The following is a 25,767-nucleotide window of genomic DNA, read 5'->3' as shown; positions in this document are numbered from 1 at the left end:
AAATATTGATTCTTTGAACTTTAGGACCATGGCCTTGTTTGTGTGTCTTTACTCCAGCACCATAGCTATGCACTCTGTGCTTGTTGCAGGGCCATCGTAATTGTTGTCTCATGCTGTAATGTAGCCAGACTGGGTGGCTTCCTGGTTTTAGGGAACAATATCTAACTGCCATACAGCTGAGCAAGTTATATACTGCCATGGATTCCCAGTAACTATCTTCTTGAGTTGGTTGATTGTGAAATCACGGATTTGTTTGTTGGTCAGAGTTTTTTCCTTTTCAATTTTTAGATAGACTTCCTGGATTCCTTAAATCTAGTTAAGGTATTAAAACTATCATATGAATAGATCTGTGGATGAACTGAAATAAGAGTAAGTTACTAATGGATTAAATAGACCAAATACTTGCCTGCTCATTTGCTTCCCTGAAATGAAGGACATCAGCTGCTCCCTAACATTAATTAGACTGTCATTATTAGACAAGCAGAATAATGCCCTTTTCCCTATGGTTATTGCAAAAATGAGTCATTGTTGTTTGTGGCACCCATGAGAGGCAGTCTAGCTTTATTTGATTAGAAACAGAAGAGCTAAAACTATCGCCCTCGCCCCGCAAGGACGACAAGACGCCCTGGTTCGGATGCATCTTCTCTCTCTTCTCTCTCTATTTCCGCAAGTCTACACACTTATATATGCTTACATGACCAATCAGCGAGCAGGGTACAGGAGGGAGCGAATCAGGCTGTGCACCTAAACGAACAACTACGCTAGCAACCAATGCTGTTTACTTCCTCTTTGGGCGTTCCGCTTAGTCTCACGAGGCAATCCTAACCTGGCAACTAGCCAGGCGCCATCTTTTAATGGCGGAGGCCGCCCTGGCCAGGGGCCTGCCTCCGACATAAAACAAGAATTATTTATATAGATGTGATAAACAGAATCTATAAAATGTTTAGCTAAGTGCTGAAATTTTATGTTGAAATTGTAACTTGTTAGACTTTTGGTATCCATGGCCCACTGGAGAGGAAGTAGTACAGCTATTGAGCCTCCAAACTGGTGAAGAATAATAAAAGAACAACAAAAAATTATTCAAATACATGTAATATATTAGGTTTTGCTTATTTTGTATCTCTCTTCATTCTAAAAGAACTGGAGCCAGATGTTGAATAATGTGTTTTCTACTTCTGATGTGTTGTTAATACTTATTCTTGGGCACCTGGGTGGCTCGATGGGTTAAGCCTCTGCTTTTGGCTCAGGTCGTGATCTCAAGGGTCCTGGGATCGGGCCCCGCATCGGGCTCTCTGTTCAGCAGGGAGCCTGCCTCCATACCTCTCTCTGCCTGCCTCTCTATCTACTTGTGGTCTCTCTCTCCTTGTCAAATAAATAAATAAAATCTTAAAAAAAAATCCACTTATTCTTAAGTATGTGTTTGATTTGTGATGTGCAGAATTTTTTTTTCTGTTAAGTCAAAATATTTTCCCCCTTTGCAGTTTCTGATTGTTTTTAGGCTTAGAAAGTATTTTAGAAATGACATATTCACTTGTATTTTCCACTACCTTTTTATAGTATAATATTACAAGAACTTTTTATCTGGAATTTATTTTGATGTATGATGCAATGATGTAGATTTTCAAAGTAGTTAACCAGCTGTTTGAAAATCATAATCTATTCTTTTCTCTCATTTGCTAATTTCTTATATCCTAGGTGCGGTTTCTGGGCTGTTTTATTCCATTTATTAAAATTTGGTACCTGTACCATGCTGTTTTCCTTGTGATTTTTAATATTTTTACTATGTTTTAACACTTGAACAGACAGGTTCTTCCTATAATCTGTCATAACCTTAATTTTAAATAATGTACAGAATCTAAAAACTTAAATTTTCAAAAATGGTTTTATTTTGTGAATTGGTTGAAAAATAGAAGAGATGAAAAAGATTATATGATGGAAAAAATCTCATTTTCACTCTCTCCTCTTGTCTTATCTTCCCTATATCTGTCCCACTTTGAGTAGTTTCTTATGTATTTTCCCAGAGTTTCTTCATGTCATTCTAAGTAAATACAGTTATGTATCTTGTGTTTTATCCACTCTGTTTTGTGCTCTGCTTTCATCACTTAACAGTGTATCTTGAAAACATTTTCATAATATCACAGGAGGGCTTCCACAGGTTTTAAAAAATAACTTGTAATGTTTGGAGTATGAAGATACTTGTTGATTTCTGTAGTCTTCCTATTCATGGACATTGGAGTTGTTTGTAACTTGTCGCTATTGTAGACATACTGCAGTATCATTTAGAAATGTATGTGTATAGCAGTAAAGTAAATTCCTAGATAAGGGACTGCTGAGTGAAAAGGTAAAGCCACTTCTGTTATTTGATTGTATCGGCCAACCGTACCACTTAAGTCTCAACAATAATGTGGGAGTGCCTTTTTCCATATAGCTTCAGAAATCATGTGTTTCCAGGATTTTGGATTTGTGCCAATTAGGTGGAATGGTATATGAATGTTGTTGAGCATCTTCCCATGTATTTATGGGCTGTTATTATTTTTTTGTTAACTTGTCTGATCGTATCTTGTGCCCTTTTTTGGGGGGGGTATCTTGATCTGTTTTTTTTTTTTTTGATATATTTTAAAAATCGGTTTCTTCATCAAGCTCTTACCAGATTTTTAAAAAATTTGGGAGCCTTTAGTTTGTAATATGAGTTACAAATATTTTGCTAGGCTTTCATTTTTATTTTTGACTTTGCTCACTATTATTGCCATATACCAGTTTATGTTTTAAATAGCATTAAGAAGTTTATATATTGAATTTATTGTTTTTTGTTTTTGTTTTTTAAAATGGCTTCTGAGTTTTAGTGCCACGTCCTTGCTCTAAGGTTATAAAGGAATTGCCTGTTTTCCACTAGTGTGTTTTTATTCTTTTTTTTTATATTAAATCTTTATTCCATTTGGGTTTGTGTTGTGCATGGTGTAAAATATAGTTCCACTTCATATTTTCCAAGTGGCTACCCAAATCTCCAGCACCATTCATTGAAAAGTCCATCTTTTCGCTGATTTGATATTAACCACTTTCATCATCTATTAAATTCCCAGGTATATTGAAATCTAATTCTAGAATTTCTGTTTTGTTCTGTATTAATCATTAAATTAATCTATCAATTTAGGGAGGGTGGATTACCTTTGTGATGTGGCATCTTCCTATGCAAAAAACTGTATTGTTTTTTATTTTTGAGTCATCTTTTTAGGAGGTAATTGGTATACATGCAAATTTAGTTCTCATGAACTTTGTTGGGACATTAGTTTGGGGGTTTTAATTTAATCCTGGAGCTTTATGTCGCCCAAGTATAAGAAATCAAGTTCCATTTTTTTTTAATTGCTTTAGTGTTTGTAGCAACATTAATACATATTTAGTAAATGATTTACAACAGGGTTTATTTCTGGATATAATTTTAATGCTTTTGGAGAGCAGGTTTACATTTACTTTTTTGTCATGGTGAGTGTCCACAGAAATGCAGAGTTGTGCTCAGTAATTATTCTCTTGTTTTTTGGTCATACCTGTCTTGGGGCTTGATGAGTACTCACTTCAGTGTTAATAATTTATGTGAATTAACTTGTTTCTTTATTACCTAGACATTGAAATTGCATTTACCAGTCTTGTATGAGCCTCTTTTCATGGACCTATTTTTAAAACATTTTACAAAAATTGCTAAAATAGTGAAGTTGAAGTATTTTTATAGAGAACATTCATATAGCTATCAGTTAGAGGCTAGCTAACATTTTACTGAGATTTGTTTCATCGTGTGTGTATTTAAAATAGGCTATTTTAAATACTATTTTAAAATGAGGTATATATTTAAAATTAAGAAACTGTTCGGTATCTGGAAGAATATTTAAAATTAAGAAGCTGTTGGGTATCTAGTTATAGGAAGTAGCCCAGTTATCACAGTGCATACTCTAAGGAAGAATTAAATTTGGTATATGACCGTCTTCTCTGGCTTATTGTTCTGCCATGTAACCTGCCTCCCAAAAGAGTATAAAAATTCTTTTTCTTAAAGAAATTCTATTCCATGGGACGCCTGGGTGGCTCAGTGGGTTAAACCTCTGCCTTCGGCTCAGGTCATGATCTCAGGGTCCTGAGATCAAGCCCCACATCGGGCTCTCTGCTCAGCAGGGAGCCTGCTTCCCCCTCTCTCTCTGCCTGCCTCTCTGCCTACTTGTGATCTCTCTGTCTGTCAAATAAATAAATAAAATTAAAAAAAAATTCTATTCCTTATCAGCAAATCTTTTTAGACAAGTTACTTAGTATGGGAATTGCTAGGTGGTTTTCATGTCTTTGTGTGCATAATTTTGATTTCATCATCAAAAATATGTATATTAGCACCTTCTGTTCTAGATCTGCTTCAGGTTCTGTTTATTGTTAGAATTTGGGAGTAACTGGTAATGAAGATTATACTTTTCACATCTTCTAGGTGTCCTGGTTAAGAGAGGTATTTCATGTTAGCTGCATTGAGTACTTAAGAGGAGGATCTTGAAATGTCTTAAGATTCTTACAAATCTTGTCCTTATGACCATTGAACATTTCACAGATTTATTAATAGGATAATTTATAGGTTGAATGAAAATTTTGTTCTCAATCTGTTTTCTTGGAAATAAGTTTTAATTTTTAAACTTTCCTAGAAATTGTTTTTTTAAAAAATAAAACCACAGATGTTAGAAGACTTAAAATAGTTTAATAGGGTACTGTGCAATTTCTTCCAATGAGAACATCTTGCAAAACTGCAGTCCAGTGTCACAACCGGGATATTGACTGACACAAGGAAGAACAGAGTCATCACTGCAGGGATCCTTCCTGTTTCCGTTTTATAGCCACATTCCTTTTCTCTTCTGGCCAGCCTCTCGTTAACGCCTAGAATCCACTGATCTGTTCCCCCCTTTCTGTAATTTGTCATTGCAAGAATGTTTTATAAATGAACTCATACAGTCCTTTTAGGATTGGCTTCCTCACTTGCATGGCTTTCTGGGGATTCATCCAGATTATTGAGTACCTCAAGTTTGTTCCATTGGGTGGCTGACTGTTGTTCAGTAGTAGGGATGTACCCCAGTAAGTTTAACTGTTTTCCCAATTAAGGACATCTGAGTTGTTTCCAGTTTTTGGCTATTACAAGTAAAGCTGGTTAAATGTTCATGTATGAGGTGGAGGGGAGGAGGGAAGTAACTTGCATTATCACATTTTTTATTTCTTTTAAAATGATCTTGTCAAAAGCTCTTGAACAAAACTTCTATAGTAAATTGTGCACTTTATGAAAATGCATTGAGTTGTATACTTTCGTGTACTTTTCTATAAGTATGTTATACTTCAGTAAAATGTTCACTTAAATAATATATTTTTTTCTTTTGGTGCTTACTTAGGTTGGATTCAGATGCCGAGGACATAGTACTTCTTCAGAAAGAAGACAGAATTTACAAAAGAGACAAGATAATAAGCAATTAAACACCAGTCAATCTCATAGAGGCGACTCAAATTCTGAGTCTTTATATTTTGAGGTATTTTTTCAGGCTTTATTTGTAAACTATTATAGCAAATGTTCCCATTAAGAAATTAATTTTTGGGGTGCCTGGGTGGCTCAGTGGGTTAAATCCTCTGTCTTTGGCTCAGGTCATGATCTTAGGGTCCTGGGATGGAGCCCCACATCAGGCTCTCTGCTCAGCAGGGGAGCCTGCTTCTCTCTCTCTCTGCCGGCCTCTTTGCCTACTTGGGATCTCTGTCTGTCAAATAAATAAATAAAGTCTTTTAAAAAAAAATTAATATTCTTACATTCTGATAAGTACTTTTTATGACTCTGTTATTAGATTATAAATTACTCAGAAGTATTGATTCATTTTTGTCCAGGATATGTATAGTTAGTATAATAGTTAATAATAGTTAGTAATGAAGTTATAGTTAAGTTCATTAATGTCTATTTTTATAATTTTCGTCATGAGGTAACGTGTAGAGGTAGAACTTGATTTTATGTTGGTTTCTCCTAGTACGAAACTTTCTCCCTAATTTTTATTATTATTGTTTAGTCTCTTTGTCAGGTTTTTTTAGATTTGAATGGTTTGGTCTAGGTAATTTGTGCTGCTAGCCAGGAGAATCTTGAAGAAGAAAAAAAAAGTTAATTTATTTTCTTTAATAGGCAGAAAGTTTGTATTCTGCTTGGAGTATTTTTATTGTTTATTCATCTAACTGACTCTTATTGGAGGCCTGTTATGTGTAAAATAAGTTGCTGTGACTGATATATTAAGTGAGTAAACACAGTAGCCTTAGGAAGGTTGCTGTATAGTAATGTAGATGCATATATACCAGTACTTGCTTAGGTGTGGTTGGGGTTGAAAGGAGGGACAAGTCCCTTTGGGTTTGGAGTAGGATAGAGACAATCTCTGGAATAGACTTTAAAGAATCAGTAGAATCTGGTTGTGTCAGGATAGTGAACAACATCCCAGGTAACTCATTTGAATAACTCACTTTTGTTGGGTCATAGTTTTTGTAAAATGGGTGATTAGGTGGAAATTAAACTGGAAAATGTGCTTTAGGCCAGAGACTAGAAATGAATAATATGTTAGATAACTTAGTAATCGACCTAAAGGACTTGAGAGTACATCTCTATTCAGTTATCGAGAACATGTAGCAGATTTATTATTTGCACTTAACCATATAATTGGTTCCATCCTTATACTTAAAAATATTAGATATAATTTCCACTCTAAAGGAGGATATTGGTTAAGAAATTACTTTGAATAGGATTTTCTTTTAAATTTTTATACTTTTAACCTTATTGACAGGTATGTGTAGTATTACAGGACAGGGAATATATTTATGAAATTCATACTAAGCTTTCTGTTGAAAATACTTTCCAAATTATCTGAAATATGATAAAAACCCTTTTGTATTTCTTTTCAATTATGTATTCATTTTAAAAATAGAATTAATTAAAATGGGATAGTAGACACGGAAATCCAAAGAATGAACATGAACAGATATGCCCCACTGATGAATAATAAAGATAGTTATTTTGTAGCATGTGAGAAATGAGATTTCCTTTTTAAGACTGACTTTAGTCTAATATTAGAATTTTAAAAATTACTTCTCCATTTTTCATTACTCTAAAGCTTTATAAAGCATTTTTCTTAAAGAGTTTATTGATTTGAACTGTTTTTACTTAAAATGTGAAATTATTTCAGGATGAAGATAGATTTCAAGAACTAAATGAGAGTGGAAATGTTAAAGATGAGACTATTCAACAGAAACTTTCTTCAAAAGTAGTAAGTGACTCTTTAAAAAGATAAGCAAAGTATTTGAACATCCTTTGAACTGTGGATATGTTGAAAAGTATTATAGGTTAGCATAAAGACGTGGGGCACCATGGTAGAGAAGAAAACCATGTATTTGGTACTTAATATTTATTTTCAACATAGCCAGAACAAAGATACTTTCCTGTAAAATCCATAGTTCTGTTGTGGACAAGAAAACACCATTAATTGAATCATATCATTCAGCATACAGTCCATTTCCTCTGTTGTCGTGAAACTTTACTTGGGAGTTATTTTGTTCTCAGGCCAAGATCCGGACAAGCGTCACCAATTGCATTAAGCAGTTTGTCTCTTTATTATTTCCCAGTCTGGAAGGATCCACCATCTCACTCTGTTTTTTTTGGCATTGAATCCTCAAAGATTGCAGTCCAGATACAGTATAGAACATCGCACATTCTGGATTGTCTTTCCTTACGGTTAGACCTTTGTTAAATCACTAACAAATGTTTTTGTCTGGTTATCCTAGTTGGATGATTTACCTGAAAACTCACCGATCAATATAGTTCAGACTCCAATTCCCATTACAACCTCAGTTCCTAAACGTGCAAAAAGTCAGAAGAAGAAAGCTTTAGCAGCAGCCCTTGCCACAGCTCAAGAATATTCAGAAATAAGTATGGAGCAAAAAAAACTACAGGTATTTTTTTCATATTTATGAACAGATGTAATTGGTAGGTTTGGCGGGGGATACACAGAAGGAGTGACAGTCATCATAAATTGCCACACTTAAATGCCATCACAAAAAATAAATGTTCCATTTATCTTGCAGGAAGCTTTATCAAAGGCAGCTGGAAAAAAAAATAAAACCCCTGTGCAGCTAGATTTGGGGGATATGTTAGCAGCTCTGGAAAAACAACAACAAGCGATGAAAGCACGGCAGATTACTAATACCAGACCTCTGGCATATACAGGTGATTTCACTATCTGAGCAATTTCCTCTTTGGTTTTGGTAATAGTTTTTGAATATTATTAATGTTAATAACATCTATCTAGAAAATCCAGAGTCTACTCACCAGCTCCTCTCCTGTTACGCTTGTAACTCACATCCTTGTATTACACTGTTGTAGCCCACTATTACCTCCTGCAGGCTATCTTAAAAGGAGTGATCTTTTAAAAATATAAACAGGATTATATCACTGCACTGCTCAGAACACTCCAATAGCTCTTGATCTCACTTGGCGTAAAGCCAGAGTCCTAAGGCCAGATCTTAGCTATCCAATGACCTTTTCCCCCAATTGTCATTCTCTCTGACACAAACTGCTCTAGCCAGTCGGCCCCCTTGCTGTTCCACAGACACACCCAGCACGCTCCTAGCTCAGTATCTTTGTGCTTGGTATGTCTTTACCCTGAAACTGTTTCCTTATATACCATTGTGGTTTGTTCTCTCATGTCTTATAGGTCTCTGTTCACATGTCAGTTGGTATACATTATGAAGTAGCTAATGTTTTTCTTCTTCAGGGGTTGAAATAAGAATCACAAGTAATTTGGCTTTATAACTTTTAAATTGGATACTGGGAAACATGGGAGTTATGATCAAGGGGTGTGTGTGTGCATGCGTATACATGCGTGTATATGTGTGTATGAGAGAGAATGACTGATTTGGCTTTCTACTGAAATGGCAATGTATATTTTAATAAACCTTGTCAGATTTAGAGCTGAGCAGCTTTTATGTGCTTCCTCATTTCTTTGCATAGCCTTTGTTGTAGAGGGAGAGGAATAAGATAAAGGAAAGGGAAAGACACCAACAAAAAGCATGATGGTAAGAGGCAGAATTGGAATATTCTCTTTCTTCTGTTGTATGTAAAGGGTCTGTTGTTTTTAGACAAAAAGATAATTAACAGTGTAGAACTTTAATTCTGTATGAAAAATGTTTAAATCTATAGCTAGTTTCCTGTCCAGTATAATAAACGTTAGCTTTACTTAGTAAAAATAATACTGGATGAGTACTAAGCTTTTGAGTTGAATGTTGTTGAGTTGGGGGGAATGGCATTTATATCTCCTTAAAGAGTAAAGAGGACTGTAGCAGTGGAACTGAGAGTTAGCCGTGTTCTGGAGGTAGTATGGCCTCATGGCAACAAGCAGGAGCTTTGGAGTTAAGCTGCCTGGGATTGAATTCTGTTCTTGCATGCATTTCCTTGCCAAATTATTTAACTTTGCTGTGCTTCAATTTCCTGACATTAAGGTGGAGGTAATGATAGTACCTGCTACAGGGTTGTTTTGAAGAGTCAATGAGGTGACACATATGAAGTGGTTAGAAGAACATCTGGGTTATAGTCATTCGGGTTATAGTCACTATAGTCACTGGGTTATAGTCACTGATTACTATGGGAAGAGATTGTTAACCTGTGATACTTCAAATGGCTTCATTGTTATAACTTTGATTCATTGACCACATGCTGATATCTACAACTATAGATGGAAAGCATGGTGTCAAGGACTGTGGAATTATAGATTAAGGTATTCTTGTGGTCAAAGGTTTATAATCTAATTGAGGAGAAAGACATAAACAAATAACTAATAAAGAACAGTGCCTTAGGAAAGATGCCAGCCAAAGTTTTATGAACTTGCAGAAGAGAAGAGTGATTTGTGTCAAGTGGGAGAAATGGGGAAGACGTTACAAATGCCTTCACGCAGATAACATGTGGACTGGGCTTTGAAGGGAGAGGATTCTTACCCGATGGAAATGAGATTAACCTCTAACCTGCCACCAGTGTTTAAGTTGGAAAGTATTGATTACAAAGAAATTTACTTTCTTGGGAAGTCCAAGAAAAGAATGAGACTATTGTAGATACATGAAAGGATTGTGAGGAATTGGTGGCGGTTTTTGTTTTAAACTCATGGAATGTGGAGACAGGTCAAAGATGGCTCCATGACTCCAAACTCTCTTAGTTAGAGGATTATGGTAATTATGATGATATCAAACTAAGATCATAGAAGAAGAATTTTGTTGGGAAGAACAGACTCAGCCCTGTTTTATGTGAAATGCTATGTCGGGAGTAGTTCCTACTTAGTATGCAGTTATGTATGTTAGAAGTCAGAGAGGATTTGGGGTTTTTTTAAAGATTTTTTTAAAAAATCTATTCTTTGGGTGCCTGGGTGGCTCAGTGGGTTAAAGCCTCTGCCTTCAGCTCAGGTCATGATCCCAGGGTCCTGGGATCGGGCCCCACATCGGGCTCTCTGCTCAGCAGGGAGCCTGCCTCCTCTCTCTGACTGCCTCTCTGCCTACTTGTAATCTCTGTCTGTCAAATAAATAAATTAAAAAAAAAAATCTATTCTTTTGAGATAGAGAAGGAGTGCATGAGCAGGGGAGAGAGGCACAGGGAGAGGGAGAAGCAGACTCTCCACTGAGGAAGGAGCCCAACATGGGACTTAATCCCAGGACCCTGGGATCATGACCTGAGCTGAAGGCAGATGCTTAACCAACTGAGCCACCAAGGGACCCCAAAGCCCATGAAGTTTAAATAGAGATGGATATGTTGCTGTGGAAATGAGTAAGATTATTGGAAGAAAGAAAAGTTAGGAAAAATACGTTCAGGGATAAAGCCTTGTGGAATGCTCAGACTTAAAAGATAGCAAGAGGAAGAACCAAAAAAATAGGTTTGAGAAAGAGTAAGAAAAGTAGGAGAGTATAATATCACACAAGGCGAGGACAGAATTTTAAGGAAGAGGTCTTTCATATCAAATGCTGAAAAAACTAGAATAGAGATTTAGATTCAGTGATTACAAGCTTGTATGTGATCTTGACAGTAGTGGTGTGAGCTTGTGGGTAGGTCAGAGGCCAGACTGTAATGATCTGGGAAGTGATAATGAGAAAGCAGACTATTTCAGGACCTCTGGGGAAGATGGTGGGGAAGGAAGATCCCAGGCTTATCTTGTTGCTGGGATACAACTAGGTAGTATCCACATCAGTATAAATAACTGATAAGGCAGACTATTGAAAAGTCTAATAAGGAAGGAAAGGGGAGTGATAGTACCTTAGCTTAAGGGGAAGCCATTCAGGGGAAGGTTTTGTTGGGTTGTCTGGTTTTTGGGTTGTTTGTTTTTCTTTCTTCCATGTATAGGAGATTTTAGCTTCTTAATGGGAGTTAGGGAAAAGAATCAGGGGTCAAGGAGGACCTTGAAAGATGCAAGGTGGAAGGGACACCAAAATCCTTGGGGAATTAATCCTGAGATGGATTAAGAGGAGAGGCAGTGATAAACCTTGAACAGGAATTAGGATGCCTGCTGCTTCCTGGTGGGGGGGAGGTGTTGCACGTTTATATCAGATAGCAGCTCTCAGGGAAGTAGGAGGAAAGCTTTGCTGCTGCTAGAGTGAGGATTGAGCTTAGTCTTTGGACCCTTTAAAGGACTGTGGTAGCCACTAGAGGGTAGAGGATATCCATCAGGTATAAAAGAACTACAAAAGTATTAAAGAAGTACTAAGAGTGCAGCCAAAGAGAAAAATCATTCTTCACTGGTAGGCTCAAATGAAGAGAGGAGTGACAAGACTATGTGTTTTATATAAGGGTGATTCTTATGTAAGATTCAGTAGGAATAAGGAGAGGTGCAGAATTTTGAAATTGCAGAGGTAGAGTGGTACTGCTTAGAGACCAGTTTTAAAGAATTGCATGCTTGATGGTTACTGTGGTGGAGTAGAACTAATAATTTATTTGTCCCTGCTTTGGATTGCTAGATTAGTTAAATGCCTTGGCTTTGTCATCTTTATCTTATGGAGGCTAAATGGATTCATAAAAGCTGTACCTGAGAGACACTGTATGGCCCTGTACTACTCCTACTATTACAATGCCTGTTTTTCCCCCAAGAAGAGGATTTTCTTGTAGATTTATTATTAGAATTTTTCATAATATGTGGTGTTGGTCATAATAGTAAAACTAATGTTCTTGTTTGTTTTTAGTGGTTACTGCAGCTTCTTTTCACACTAAAGACTCTACTAACAGAAAGCCTTTAACCAAAAGTCAGCCCTGTTTGACATCCTTTAATTCTTTGGACATTACTTCCTCTAAAGCAAAGAAAGGAAAAGAGAAGGAAATTGCAAAACTAAAACGGCCCACAGCACTTAAAAAGGTAAACCAAAATCTGCTGGTGTTTATCTTAAAAGATAAATAAGGATTTAAATCTGTTTTGCAAAAGCAGTTTGTGGCAGTTTTTTTAAGCCAACAGGTTATTATGAGATAGTCCTAAGCATACATCTTTATGAGGACTAGTTAATTGGGGGTTGGGGATATCATCAGCGTCAAGATTATCTTTCTGTATTGGACAGGGCCCTGGAGGATGAATTCTTCCTGTAAGGTTAAAAAAAAAGTTAAACATTTAGCATCCAGAACGTTGGACCTAGGAATCAGAAGCCCTGGATTCTGGTTCTAAATTATATAGTTTCAGGCAAACCTTTCCTACCCTTATCTTCTTCATCTGTAAGTCAAGATAATATCAGCCTTATTTAATTCAGTATTGTTAGGAGCAGAATGAGATGATCCATGCCCAGATAATTGAAAACTACAAAGTGTAAATCTATTGTATGACCTGGTTTCCACACTTTATATTTTATCCTTTTTTGTGGAAACTTGGGATTTAAAGAGGAAAGCAAATGTGGTTCGATAGTTGTAGCATTATATAGCTTAATTGCCTGCCTTTATTTTGGATATAGTACTTTTTTCAACTACAGTGTCTAAAATTAACATTTACTTTTTTACCAGTCAGTTTCTTTGTAGTCAACTAAACATGTAGCCAACCAAACTCCTCGTGTCCATTTGTAAGTGACCTTTAACTGTGTAGTAGTGAACATTTTCATCATTCAGTACTTAAAGCGTAATCAGTAATTAAAGACCGATAATGACTTTTAGGTTATTTTTAAGAAAGAAAGAGAGGAAAAGAAGGGCCGTTTAATAGACTGGACCATAACCTTTTGGGATCTGAGGAACCAATAGAAATGCACTTAGATTTTATTGATGATTTGGCCACAGGAGACTGTTTCCCAGGAAGGTAAGATCACCCCTTTCTCCCTTATCATGGAATGGTGCAGAGTATTTTAATAAGCCATCACTAGTTACTATCCTAATTGTAAAATATGCTCCAATATTTATCTACATTATACTTTTTGGGAGTGGTTTCTTTTGAGATGCTTTTGTAGGGAGATATTTTAAAAGGGGGGATGCGGGCAGGTCTTATGTAGGGTCTGTGACATTTTTAGGCTTAAGGCCTGGTTTTGTTGTAAGTACTAATAACTGTGGTCTCATCAGTGCATCCTCTATAACTCATAGTTCTTTTCATTTTGGTCTTCTTTGTATTTAGGAACATTACTGGCTGTTTTCTTCACAGGACTACTTTTTGTTGGATTGTTTTGTTGATTTTCTTTCTCATTTTCATGAATTAATACATATACCATATTGAGTGAGTAGAATTACAAGCCTCTTGTAGAGCAGAATTCAGTTGGTCAGTAAGCTTCAGTCCCATAACGGTAGCCATCACATACGATTTTAGATAGGAACCTCAGCAAAACTGCACATTCCTTCTGATATTTTAACTACTGTTGAAGAGAGATTTTAAGAGATTACCTGGCTAGGTCCCTTTTTCTGCTGGTGTATGTGTATGTCCTTTCTGCAACACATTTAAATCTGTTTTACGCGTATTTACTGGCAGTGTTCCATTGTGTTTAGTAAAGATTTTGCTTCTAAAGATTGTTCAGCTAGGACATATTTGGTTAAGATTCCCCTTTACTCTCAATTAAATATCGCTTACCCTTGTATTTAGGTTTATCCATTCATTAAAAAATGGATGAATCAGCATTCATTTAGGTGTTTTATTGATTGCCTGTCATGGTACTTCAGTAACCGGGTTGGAGGTTGGAAGGTCAAGAAATGTAATAAGGAGTGGATTGGGAAAAAAAAAAAAAAAAGAATGGATTGGAGACAAGAAGATACATGTGTAACTTTGCTAACTAGTGGACTGGACTACAAATAATAACTCATTTCCTGAGTTTAGCTGTTTAGGAAAAAAGCACCAAATGAATGAAGGAAGCAGTCACGTTAAAAGGTGGTAATCTAAAAAAATGAAGGCTGCCTTAGCAACAGAAGCAAAGACCAAATGAGAGAGAAACTGGGGGTGGTGTCTAAAGAAATCAGGAGGGGTGTGGAGAGAATGAGTTAGGTAGAATTCATCATTGCTAGCAGCAGTGGGAATTTTTAGACAGGTGAAAAAATAGAGATCAAGGAGATGGATAATATGATCTGGAAAGAGGTACAGAAGTTATTACCTTTGTTCTTCAATTTAAGTCCTCTAGAATACATGTTTTACATCACTTGACTTTCTCACGTCTCTTGTGCAGAGACTTACAGACTATGCTTCTTTTTTAAGAGTATGTTTTAAGAGATAATAGGAAGACTTCATTTTTGTAGAATATGAGAGATGTTTATGATATAAACAATACCCAACTTGTTAGTTTCTGGAGAATTTGGAAGTTACACAGAAGACAACTGCTTTTCTAAGTAGTGTTGATCAGTATATATAGTTTTTCAGCATTTGAAGTTTCTAAATTTTTTCCCCTACCCCCACATCTCCACAGATACTGGACTGAGCATGCCCAGTGATACTTCGCTTTCTCCAGCAAGTCAGAACTCTCCATACTGTATGACACCTGTGTCACAAGGCTCTCCGGCTAGTTCTGGGATAGGCAGTCCCATGGCATCTTCAACAATAACCAAAATCCACAGCAAAAGATTTAGAGAGTAAGTTTTAGTCTCATTATTAAGGTTGAATAGTTTAACTGTCTGGACTGTGGCTCTGACTGCAGTATTATCATTACTGGTGGGTTGAGCATACAAAACTTCAAAGATACTTGAGTTTTTTTCAAATTTTTTTAATAGCTGGTTTTATTTAAAGCATTTGACTTCTGTCAGCTATCAGTGTTCATGTGAAAATGCTTTGCCAGTAAATATATTCTTTTTATATCCAATAATATTTATAAATAAACCTGGATATCTCACCTTTTATCTTACAACTGCCTTATAATACGGGGTTTTTCCTCCTCAAATGCTTTGCTTTTTTGTTTATATTATTGGCCTTTCAGAAAAGAATCCCTCTCTAACCAATTAAAAACAAGTTTCTAAGACCCTGTTATGTGAAGTGAACCTATTACATAAAATTTTTTGTTTTTAAGCACATGTTGCTAAGTTTTTAAATACCTGTCAGTGGATAATATTGAGCTAATAGTTATTTCTGTGAAGGATTTAGAATTTTAAACATTTGTGCAGATGCTACATTTAAAAATGACATATGAAAGAACCCAGGGTGAAAGTAAAATCATTATGAATTCAAAACCATATTGGTTTGTTTGTTCCTTTTTTTTTTTTTTACTAAGCGTAGTGATACACAGTATTACATTAGTTCAGGCCAAATGGCATACTACATAGTGAGTTTGACATTCATATGCATTATGAAATGATCATCATTGTATGTTTTAGTTATTGTCTGTCACCATACAAAGTTATTAAAATATTTTTGACTTCTTTTTTTTAAACTGGATGTACCTCTTAATTCCCTTCACCTATTTAACCTGTAACCCCACTCCTTCCCATCTGACAACCACCATTTTGTGTTTTTTTTTTTAATAGGTTTTTTTTCCCAGCATAGCAGTATTCATTATTTTTGCACACCACAACCCAGTGCTCCATGCAGTCTGTGCCCTCCACAATACCACCACCTGGTTCCCAACCTCCCACCCCCCGCCGCTTCAAACCCCTCAGATTGTTTTTCAGAGTCCATAGTCTCTCATGGTTCACCTCCCCTCCAGTTTCCCCCAACTCCCTTCTCCTCTCCGTCTCCCCTGTCTCCATGCTATTGTTATGCTCCACAAATAAGTGAAACCATATGATAATGGACTCTCTCTCTGCTTGACTTATTTCACTCAGCATAATCCTCTTCCAGTCCCGTCCATGTTGCTACAAAAGTTGAGTATCATCCTTTCTGATGGAGGCATAATACTCCATAGTGTATATGGACCACATCTTTTTTATGCATTCGTCTGTTGAAGGGCATCTTGGTTCTTTCCACAGTTTGGCGACCGTGGCCATTGCTGCTATAAACATTGGGGTACAGATGGCCCTTATCTATATCTTTGGGGTAATACCCAGTAGTGCAATTGCAGGGTCATAGTGTGGTTTCTGGTTTTGTTCATTTATTTTGTTTTTTAGATTCCATGTATAAGTGAAATCATACGATATTTGTTTTTCTCTGATTTATTTCACTTAGTATACCCTCTGGGTCCTTCCATGTTGTTTCAAATGTCAAGCTCTGATTCTTTTTTATGGCCGAGTAATATGCCACACACAGTATATTCCACACATAGCTACAACCCCATCTTTTTTTTTTTTTTTAGGTTTTAATATTTTTTAAATTTTTTAATAAACATATATTGTATTATTAGCCCCAGGGGTACATGTCTATGAATCACCAGGTTTACACACTTCACAGCACTCAACATAGCCCATATCCTCCCCAATGTTCCATAACCCCACCACCCTCATCCCTACCGTCCTACCCCCGGCAACCCTCAGTTGTTTTGTGAGATTAAGAGTCTCTCATGGTTTGTCTCCTCCCTTCCTACCCCACAACGTCCCCACATTGCATCTCCACTTTCTCATATCAGGGAGATCATATGATATACAACCCTATCTTCTTTATTTATTCATCTCTTTATGGACATTTAGATTGCTTCCATATCTGGATTTATCATAAACAATGCTGCAGTGGACATAATGGTGCTTATATCTTTTTGAATTCATGTTTTTGTTTTCTTCAAGTAAATACCAGGAAGTGGAATCGCTAGATTGTATGATAGTTCTATTTTCAATTTTTGAGGACCTCTCTGGTGTTTTCTCTAGTGGCTATACCAGTTTATTCCCTGAATAGTACATGAGGTTTCCCTTTTCTCCATGTGCTTGCCAACACTTACTTCTTGTCTTTTTGATTGTAGCAATTCTGATAGGTGTGAGGTGATAGCTTATTTGTATTCTCATGGTTTTGATTTGTATTTCCTGAAGATTAGCAATGTTGAACATCTCTTCATGTGTCTGTTGGCCCTCTTTATGTCTTTTCGTGGAATGTCTGTTCAGGGCTTTGCCCATTTCTAGTCAGATTGTGTGGGGGTTTTGGTGTTGAGTTATAGGAATCCTTTTATGTATGTATTCTGGGTATTAACCTCTCATTTGTCTTGTTTTTTTTTTTTTTTTGATAGTAACCTCTTATCTAACATGTCGTTTGCAATTATCTTCTCGAGTTCAGTAGGGTGTCTTTTTGTCTTATCAATGGTTTCCTTTGTATAAAAGCTTTTAGTTGGATGAAGTTTCACCAAATTTTTTTTCTTTTTGCTCATTTTGCTTTTGTTGCTCTTGCTTGAGGGGACAGATCTAGAAAAAATACTGCTAAGACTGATTTCCAAGAATTTACTGATGATAGTCTTCCCGTAGGAGTTTCAGGTCTTAAATTTAGGTCTTTAATCCATTTTGAGATTATTTTTGTATATGGTGTAAAAAAGGGGTTCTTTTGCATTTCTTCTTGTGTGTTTTGTTCTTTTGCATGTAACTGTCCCGTTTGCTCAGAACCATTTTATTGAAGAAACAGTCTTTTCCCCATTATATATTTTTTGCATTTTTTTTGTCTTTGGATTGACTTACCATTAAGTGTGAGTTTTATTTATCGTCTCTTTATTCTGTTCTGTTGATCTCTGTTTTAGTGCCAGTACCACACTTTTTTGATGACTATAGCTATGCAGAATAGTTTTAAATCGGGGCATGTACCTTCTGCTTTATTCTTTCTCAGGATTGCTTTGGCTATTTGGGTCTTTTGTGATTCCCTACAAATTTTAGGATTCTTTGTTCTAGTCCTGTGGAAAATGCTGTTTTGATAGGGATTGCATTAAATCTGAAATTCCTTTGTATAATGTGGACATTTAACAGCATTAATTCTACCAGTCCATGAGCACAGTATATCTTTCAATTAATGTCATCTTCAGTTTCTTTCGTCAATGTCTTTTTAGGTTTCAGAGTACAGTTTTTACACCTCCGTGGTTAAGTTTATTCCTAGGTAGTCCTAGGTATTTTATTCTTTTTGATGTAAATGGGATTGTTTTCTTAATTTTTCTTTTTGCTGGCTTGTTACTGTATAGAGGTGCAACAGATTTTTGTGTATTAATTTTGTGTCCTGTAGCTTTACTGAATAATTTATTTAGTTCTCTTTGTTTTCTGTGTAGTCTTTAGTGTTTTCTACACACATTATCATTACATCTGCAGATAGTGACAGGTTTAATTTCTTCCTTACCAACTGGATGCCTTTTATTTCTTAATCTTCTCTGATTGCTGTAGTTAAAAATTTCTGGTACTATGCTGTATAAAAAGTGGCAAGGCTGAGCATCTTTGCCTTGTTCCTGATTTTAGAGGAAAGCTATCAGCTTCTCACTGTTGAGTATGGATGTTAACTGTGGGTGTGTCAAATATGGCCTTTATTATGTTGAGGTATGTTCCCTGTGTATCTACTTTGTTGAGAATTTTTACGGTAAATGGATGTTGAATTTTGTCAAAATGTTTTTTCTGCATCTGTTGAGAAGATCATGTGGATTTTTAGCCTTCATTTTGTTAATGTGTATGACAATTGGTTTGTTGATACTGGATTATCTCTACATCCCTGGAATAAATGCCATTTTGATCATGGTGTGTGATTCTTTTAACATATTATTGAATTGGTTTGCTAATGTTTTGTTGAGGATTTTTGCTTCCATGTTCATTAGGGATATTGGCCTATAACTTCTTTTTCTGTAGTATCTGTCTGGTTTTGGCTCAGGGTCTCATAGAAGGAATTTGGAAGTGTTCCTCTTAGTTTTTGGAATAGTTTGAGAAGAATAGGTATTAACTCTTCTTTAAATGTGTATAGAGGGGCACCTGGGTGGCTAAGTTGGTTAAGTGTGTGCCTTCTGCTCAGATCATGTTGGTTCTGGGGTCAACCCCTGAATTGGGCTCCCTGCTCAGCTGGAGTCAGCTTCTTCCTCTGCCTCTCCGGCCCTGCTTGTGCTCTCTCTCTTGCTCACTCTCTTTCTCAAATAAAAAAGATCTTTAAAAAGAAATTTAAAAAAATAATAAATCTGTAATAGAATTCATCTTTGAATCTATCTGGTCCTGGGCTTTTGTTGTTTTTTTTCTTTTTGGATTATTGTTTCTCTTATTACTTGTAAACAGCATTCAGACTTTCTACTTCTTAATGATTCAGTTTTGGAAGATTGTGTGTTTCTAAGAATTTAACCATTTCTTCTCAGTTGTCCAGTTTATGGATATATAATTTTTTAAGTAGATTTTTATTTATTTATTTGACAGACAGAGACCACAAGTAGGCAGAGAGGCAGGCAGATAGAGAGGGGGGAAGCAGGCTCTCTGCTGAGCAGAGAGCCCTATTCGGGGCTTGATCCCAGGACCCTGAGATCATGACCTGAGGTGAAGGCAGAGGCTTTAACCCACTGAGCCACCCAGGTGCCCCTGGATGTATAATTTTTCATAGTAGTCTTATGGTTCTTTGTATTTCTGTGGTGTCAGTTGTAATTTCTCTTTTATTTCTGATTTTGTGTCTCTGGGCCCCCTTTATTGTCTAGATGAGTCTGACTTAAAGGTTTATCATTATTGTCCCTTTAAAAAAATTTTTTTTTATTGAAGTATAGTTGATTCACAATATTACATTAGTTTTGGGTGTATAACTAGTCTGTATGTTATGTTTACCACAAGTATAGCTACCATCTGTTACCATATAGTGCTATTACAATACCACTGACTATATTTCCTATGTTGTACCTTTTACCGCCATGAGTTATTCATTCCATTACTGAAAGCAGGTATCTCCCCTCCTCTTCACCCATTGTGCCCATCTTTCCACTCTTTACCCCTTGGTAAAGTTCATTCTTAGTATTTATGGTTCTGTTTCTTTTTCTTTTTTCTTTTTTTTTTTTTTTTAATATTTCATTTACTTATTTGACAAGAAAGATCACAGTAGGCAGAGAGGCAGGCAGAGAGAGGGAAGCAGGCTCTTCGCTGAGCAGAGAACTCGAATGCGGAGCTCAATCCCAGGACCCTGAGATCATGACCCGGGCTGAAGGCAGAGGCTTAATCCACTGAGCCACCCAGGCGCCCTGTTTCTTTTCTTTCTTCTTTTTATTTTTTTTTAAATTTGTTCACTTGTTTTGTTTTTTGGATTCCACATTGTAAGTGAAATTATATGGTAATTTTTTTCTGACATACTTAGCATAGTACTATCTAGGTCCGTATAAATATTATTTATCTTCTCAGAGTATGGTTCTTGGTTTCATTCATCTTTTCTGTTGTGTCTTTTTCAGTATCTGTTTTATTTGGTTCCTCTCTGATACTTATTTATTTACTTTCTTCTGCTCACTTTAGGCCTTGTTTGTTTTTATTTTATGTGTAAGGTTAGATTGTTTATTGGAGATTTTTCTTGTTTCTTAGAGTAGGCCTGTATCACTATAAACTTCTCTCTTAGAACTGTTTGTACTCTGTCCCACAGATTTTGGAAGTTCTGTTTTCATTTTCATTTGTCTCAAGATACTTAATTTCGTCTTTGATTTCTTTGACCCATTGGTTGTTTATTTGCATTTGTTTGGCCTCCTCATATTTGTGTTTTTTCCAGGTTTTTTTTCCCCCTTGTAATTGATTCCTAGTTTCATTCCTCTTGTAGTTAAAAAGATGCTTGATATGATTTCAGTCTTCTTAAATGTATTGAGACTTGTTTTGTGACCTAACATGTGATCCACCCTGGAGAAGGTTCCATGTATACTTGAAAGGAATGTGTTTTTTGCTGTTTTGGATGGACTGTTCTTTATATTTGTATTATGTCTGTCTGGTCTAATCTGTTGTTTAAGGCCATTGTTCTTAATGATTTTCTCTTTGCATGATCTCTCTATTGATGTAGGTGGGGTGTCATTATGTTACTAACAGTTTCTACCTTTGTGTCTATAAATATTTGCTTTATATGCTTAGGTGCTCCTATGTTGGATACATAGACATTTATAATTATTATATCCTCTTGTTAGATTGGTCCCTTTGTCATTATTTAATGTCCTTCTTTGTCTCTTTATAGTCTTTGTTCTAAAGTCCATTTTATCTGATGTAACTATTCCTACCCCAGCCTTCTTTTCATTTCTGTGTGCTTGGACTATCTTTTTTTCATCTTTTCACTTCCAGTCTGTATGTGTCTTAGGTCCTGACCTTAGTCTTTTTTTGTTTCCTTAGAGATAGAGAACGAGAAGCCCATGGACAGCAGGTGTATGATAGGGAGGAAAAGCAGAGGGAGAGAGAGAATCTTAAACAAACTGTGTGCCCAGCACAAGCCTGATGTAGGGCTTGATCTCATGGCTGAGGTCATGACCGCAGCTGAAACCAAGAGTCTTATGCCTATAACCAACTGAGCCACGTAGGTGCCAGTTGAGTCTCTGATAAGCAGCATATTGATGAGTCTTGGTTCTTTATCCATTCAACCATCCTGAGTTTTTGATTGTAGTATTTCTTCCATTTATCCTGTGATTATCAGTAGGTATGTAGTTATTGCCATTTGTTTGTTTCTGTTTTGTAGTTCTCTGTTATTTGTTTTTCCTTTTTTCCCTTGATCTCTTCCCTTTGGGATTTGATTACTTTCTTTGTGTTATGTTTAGATTCCTTTCTGTTTATTTCCTCTGTATCTATCATAGGTTTTTGGTTTATTTATCATGAATTTCATGTATAATATTCTATGTATGTAAGTTTAAGTTGATGATTTCTTAAGTTCAAACACATTCTAAAAGCACTGCATTTTCCCCCACCCTTCAGTGTTTTACGTTTTGACATCCTGCTTTACGTATTTATATCCCTTAACAAAATACTATAGACATCATTGATTTTACTATTTTTGTTTTTAACCTTCATACTAACTTTATAAGTGGCTGATCAGCACTACCTTTGCAATATGTTTTCTTTTATCAGTGAGCTTTTTTTCTTTTATAATTTTCTTTTAGTTGTGGCGTTTTCTCTTCCACTTAAAGAAGTCCCTTTAACATTTCTTATAAGGCCAGTTTAGTGTTGATGAGCTCCTTTGACTTTTGTCTTTAACTCTTAATCTTGTCTTCAGTTCAGAATAATGATGTTGTCAAGTAAATTTCTTGGTTGTAGGTTTTTTCCTTTCGGTTCTTTGAGTATATGATGCCATTCTCTTCTGCCTGCAAAGTTTCTGTTGAAAGATCAACTGATGATTTTGTGTATATTCTCTTGGACATAACTAGTTGCTTTTCTCTTGCTTTTAAGATTATCTCCTCATCTTTAATTTTTGACATCTTCGTTATTACATTTCTTAGTGTAGCTCTCTTTGGATTAATCTTGTTTTTGGCTTCCTGTACTTCCTGGGCCTGGATATCTGTTTTCTTCCCCAGCTTAAGGAAGTTTTCTGCCATTATTTTCTCAAATAAGCTTTCTACTTCTTTTACTCTTTTTCCCCCTTATGGTACGGCTATAATGTAAATGTTAGTCTGCTTGATGTTTTCTCAGAGTTGTCTCCTAAACTTTACTCATTTTTAAAAATTGTTCTATCTCTATGCTCTTCAACTTGGGTGACTCTCACTACCCTTCGTCCAGATCACTGATCATTCTTCTGCATCATCTAATATGCTTTTGATTCCCTCCAGTGTATCATTTTATCTTCTCCTCTGATGGGTTCTTTTTGATAGTATCTGTTGAAGTTCTCACTGTGTTCATCCATTCCGCTTGAGTTTGGTGATATCTTTATGACCATTACTTTGAACTCTTTATTAGGTAGTTTATTTATTTCCATTTCATTTCATTCTTTTCTCAGGTTTTGTCTTGTTCTTTCATTTGAAACATGTTTCTCTGTGTTCTCATTTTGTCTGACTCTCTTTGTTTCTGTGTGTTAGATAGATTTGCTATGTCTCAGAGCCTTAATGGAGTGACCTAATGTAGAAGACATCCTTTGGGTCTTGAAGCACAGTCTTCCCTAGTGCCCAGAACCAGGCACTTCAGGTGTGTCCCCTTTGTGGACTTCACATATCCTTTTGTTATGGCTGGGCTGTGACTGCTGGGTTCGCAAAGGTAGGTGGGTTTGGCCTCAGATGCAGCTGGCTGGAAGGCCCTGCTTTTTTTTTTTTTTTTTAAGATTTTATTTATTTATTTGACAGACAAGAGATCACAAGTAGGCAGAGAGACAGGCAGAGAGAGAGAGGAGGAAGCAGGCTCCCTGCCAGGCAGAGAGAGGCCGATGCAGGACTCAATCCCAGAACCCAGAGATCATAACCTGAGCCAAAGGCAAAGGCTTTAACCCACTGAGCCACCCAGGTGCCCCAAGAAAGGCCCTGCTTTAATAGTTGGGAGCACTTTGGTGGTCTGGCCTCAGCTGCTTTGGGAGGTGCCAGACTGAAGCTCCCTGCTGCATGGCAGGGCAATAACTGCTTCTTAGGACTGCTGATCCCACCCAGGGTCACTTGCTGAGTGTGGTGGAATCGGAATTTTTCTTTTCCTAGAAAATGTTCCCATAGATCCCTGCCTTTCCAGCACATGTCCTAGAGTTAGCAAATCTTCACGTGTGGCCCAGGTGCTTTTCAAAATGCTGCCTCTGTGTTGGGTCTCAGAGCCAGTGAGTTTGTGCCTGTGCCCTTTAAGATTAGAGTCTCAGCTTCCTTTAGCCCTCTGGCTCTCCTGGATTTAAGCCCCATAGATTTTCAAAGCCAGTGATTATGGGGTCTCATCTTCCTGATACAGGTACCCAAGGTGGGCACGCTTAATACAGAGCTTGAATCTTTTGTTCCTTAGGAAGGATGGCCTCTGTGTTTGTGATATCCCTCCTGTCTAGGAATCACTGAGCAGGATATGTGGGTCCTGACTAGAGCCCTTTTCGCCATTCCTTTCTTTTTTCTATCTTGAGTTGTGGAAGAGCTGTTTTTTGCTATTTTTGTCTGGGGAGGAGTTGAGCTTGGGATCTTCCTTTTCTGAAAGAAAAGCAGAATGAAAAAAATCTGCATTTTTGGTGTTCTGTTTTCTAAGTGCATTCTTTTATTTTGCAAACTTTGATAATTTTTCTCAGTCTATATCTTCTTAAGTAGTGTCAGACTTATTTATTTATTTAAGCACTACTTATTTAAACATTTTTCACATAAAGAAAAAAATTTTCCAAAACAATTTTTTTTTCACTAAAGAAGGGCAGTCCCATATTTTTCTACTGTATAATATAATTCAAAAGCGGAAGTTTACTTGCCTGGTTAGTCTTAGATTAGAAGTTATGCCAATAGTACTTGTTTATAGTAGAGGTTAAGGATGAGAACTTGAGAAATAGAATATATAGGGAGTAAGTAAACTTGAATGACCTTATCCCTGCAGGTAAGTACTATAGGGGCCTCACTCACTGCCTCTCTGTTGCTCAAATTATAACCATACATAATCTCACAAAGGGCCTCATTCAGTTGCTTTGCTTGCTATAAGGGCATGTGACTTATACCTCAAGGTTTCTTAGATTTTTGCTTCAATTTAATTATTGAGTTCATGCTCCACAGCCATAGATTTTCAGACTTAGGGGAGCTCTTGAGGCCATCTTATCTAACTCCTTATTTTTATGGTCGAAGAAGCCAATTCCCAGAGATTGTGACTTATCAGAGTGTGGAGGATGACTTGGTTGGGATGAAGGCATTCAGTTAGCTTCTGGGAAGTTGTGTTTCCCAGAAATTCTGGTATTTACTGGTGTGGAATTACTTTGTATCTTCTTACCAGAAACATTATATCTCTTTTTATCAAATAACAGATTAACATTTGATTTATAGCCTTAATAATTTAATAATTGGGAGTTTGGATAGTTCATACCTGAGGATAATCCCACCTTTCCATAAAAGCCAGTTTGTTACAATTCAGGAAAACTCTTCTCCTTTTCTAATTTGCAGTAGAATTTAAGAGATTTTAAAGAGTTGATTTTTCATTGAAAACCTCGTATTGGGTTTTTTTTTCCTAACATAATCTTATAATTACAGGAAAGTAAATTAGGATGGACTTACCTATTTTGTGCTTCCCTTACAGGTATTGCAATCAGGTTCTTTGTAAAGAGATTGATGAATGTGTGACTCTTCTTCTTCAAGAGCTTGTCAGTTTTCAGGAACGTATCTACCAAAAAGATCCTGTGAGAGCAAAAGCAAGGAGACGACTGGTTATGGGCCTAAGGGAGGTTACTAAACATATGAAGTTAAATAAGATCAAGTGTGTTATAATTTCTCCAAACTGTGAAAAAATCCAGTCGAAAGGTATGAACATTTTACTTTTGAAGTGTTCTGGTATTTATTTAGTATAATTGTAGGATATACAATGAATTTTAAAGTGAAAGCCGTATGTCTTTCTTTGCAGAGTTTAGGTACAAAACAATGTTGAACATG

The 25,767-nt window shown here is 36.4% G+C and overlaps 1 protein-coding gene and 1 long non-coding RNA gene across 2 annotated transcripts in view; one reads left to right on the top strand and one right to left on the bottom strand.

Annotated features, from left to right (window-relative positions):
• SECISBP2L (SECIS binding protein 2 like) overlaps window positions 1–25,767 on the top strand; it is a 61,701-nt gene that overhangs the window by 19,799 nt on the left and 16,135 nt on the right. The window contains 10 exon segments of the mRNA XM_032343657.1: window positions 5,397–5,531; window positions 7,209–7,289; window positions 7,804–7,971; window positions 8,104–8,245; window positions 12,229–12,416; window positions 13,187–13,216; window positions 13,219–13,287; window positions 13,289–13,313; window positions 14,893–15,055; window positions 25,418–25,638. Of these exon segments, the coding sequence (XP_032199548.1) occupies window positions 5,397–5,531; window positions 7,209–7,289; window positions 7,804–7,971; window positions 8,104–8,245; window positions 12,229–12,416; window positions 13,187–13,216; window positions 13,219–13,287; window positions 13,289–13,313; window positions 14,893–15,055; window positions 25,418–25,638 (1,222 nt within the window).
• On the bottom strand, window positions 496–25,480 carry LOC116591047. Its single transcript, XR_004285825.1, has 3 exons — window positions 25,396–25,480; window positions 893–1,044; window positions 496–584 (listed from the first exon to the last, which is right to left on the bottom strand). It is a non-coding gene; the product is annotated as an uncharacterized LOC116591047 (long non-coding RNA).

The sequence above is a fragment of the Mustela erminea genome, chromosome 5 (genome assembly GCF_009829155.1).
Source record: "Mustela erminea isolate mMusErm1 chromosome 5, mMusErm1.Pri, whole genome shotgun sequence".
NCBI classification, from domain to species: Eukaryota; Metazoa; Chordata; class Mammalia; order Carnivora; family Mustelidae; genus Mustela; species Mustela erminea.
This window is presented reverse-complemented; position numbering and strand designations above follow the sequence as displayed.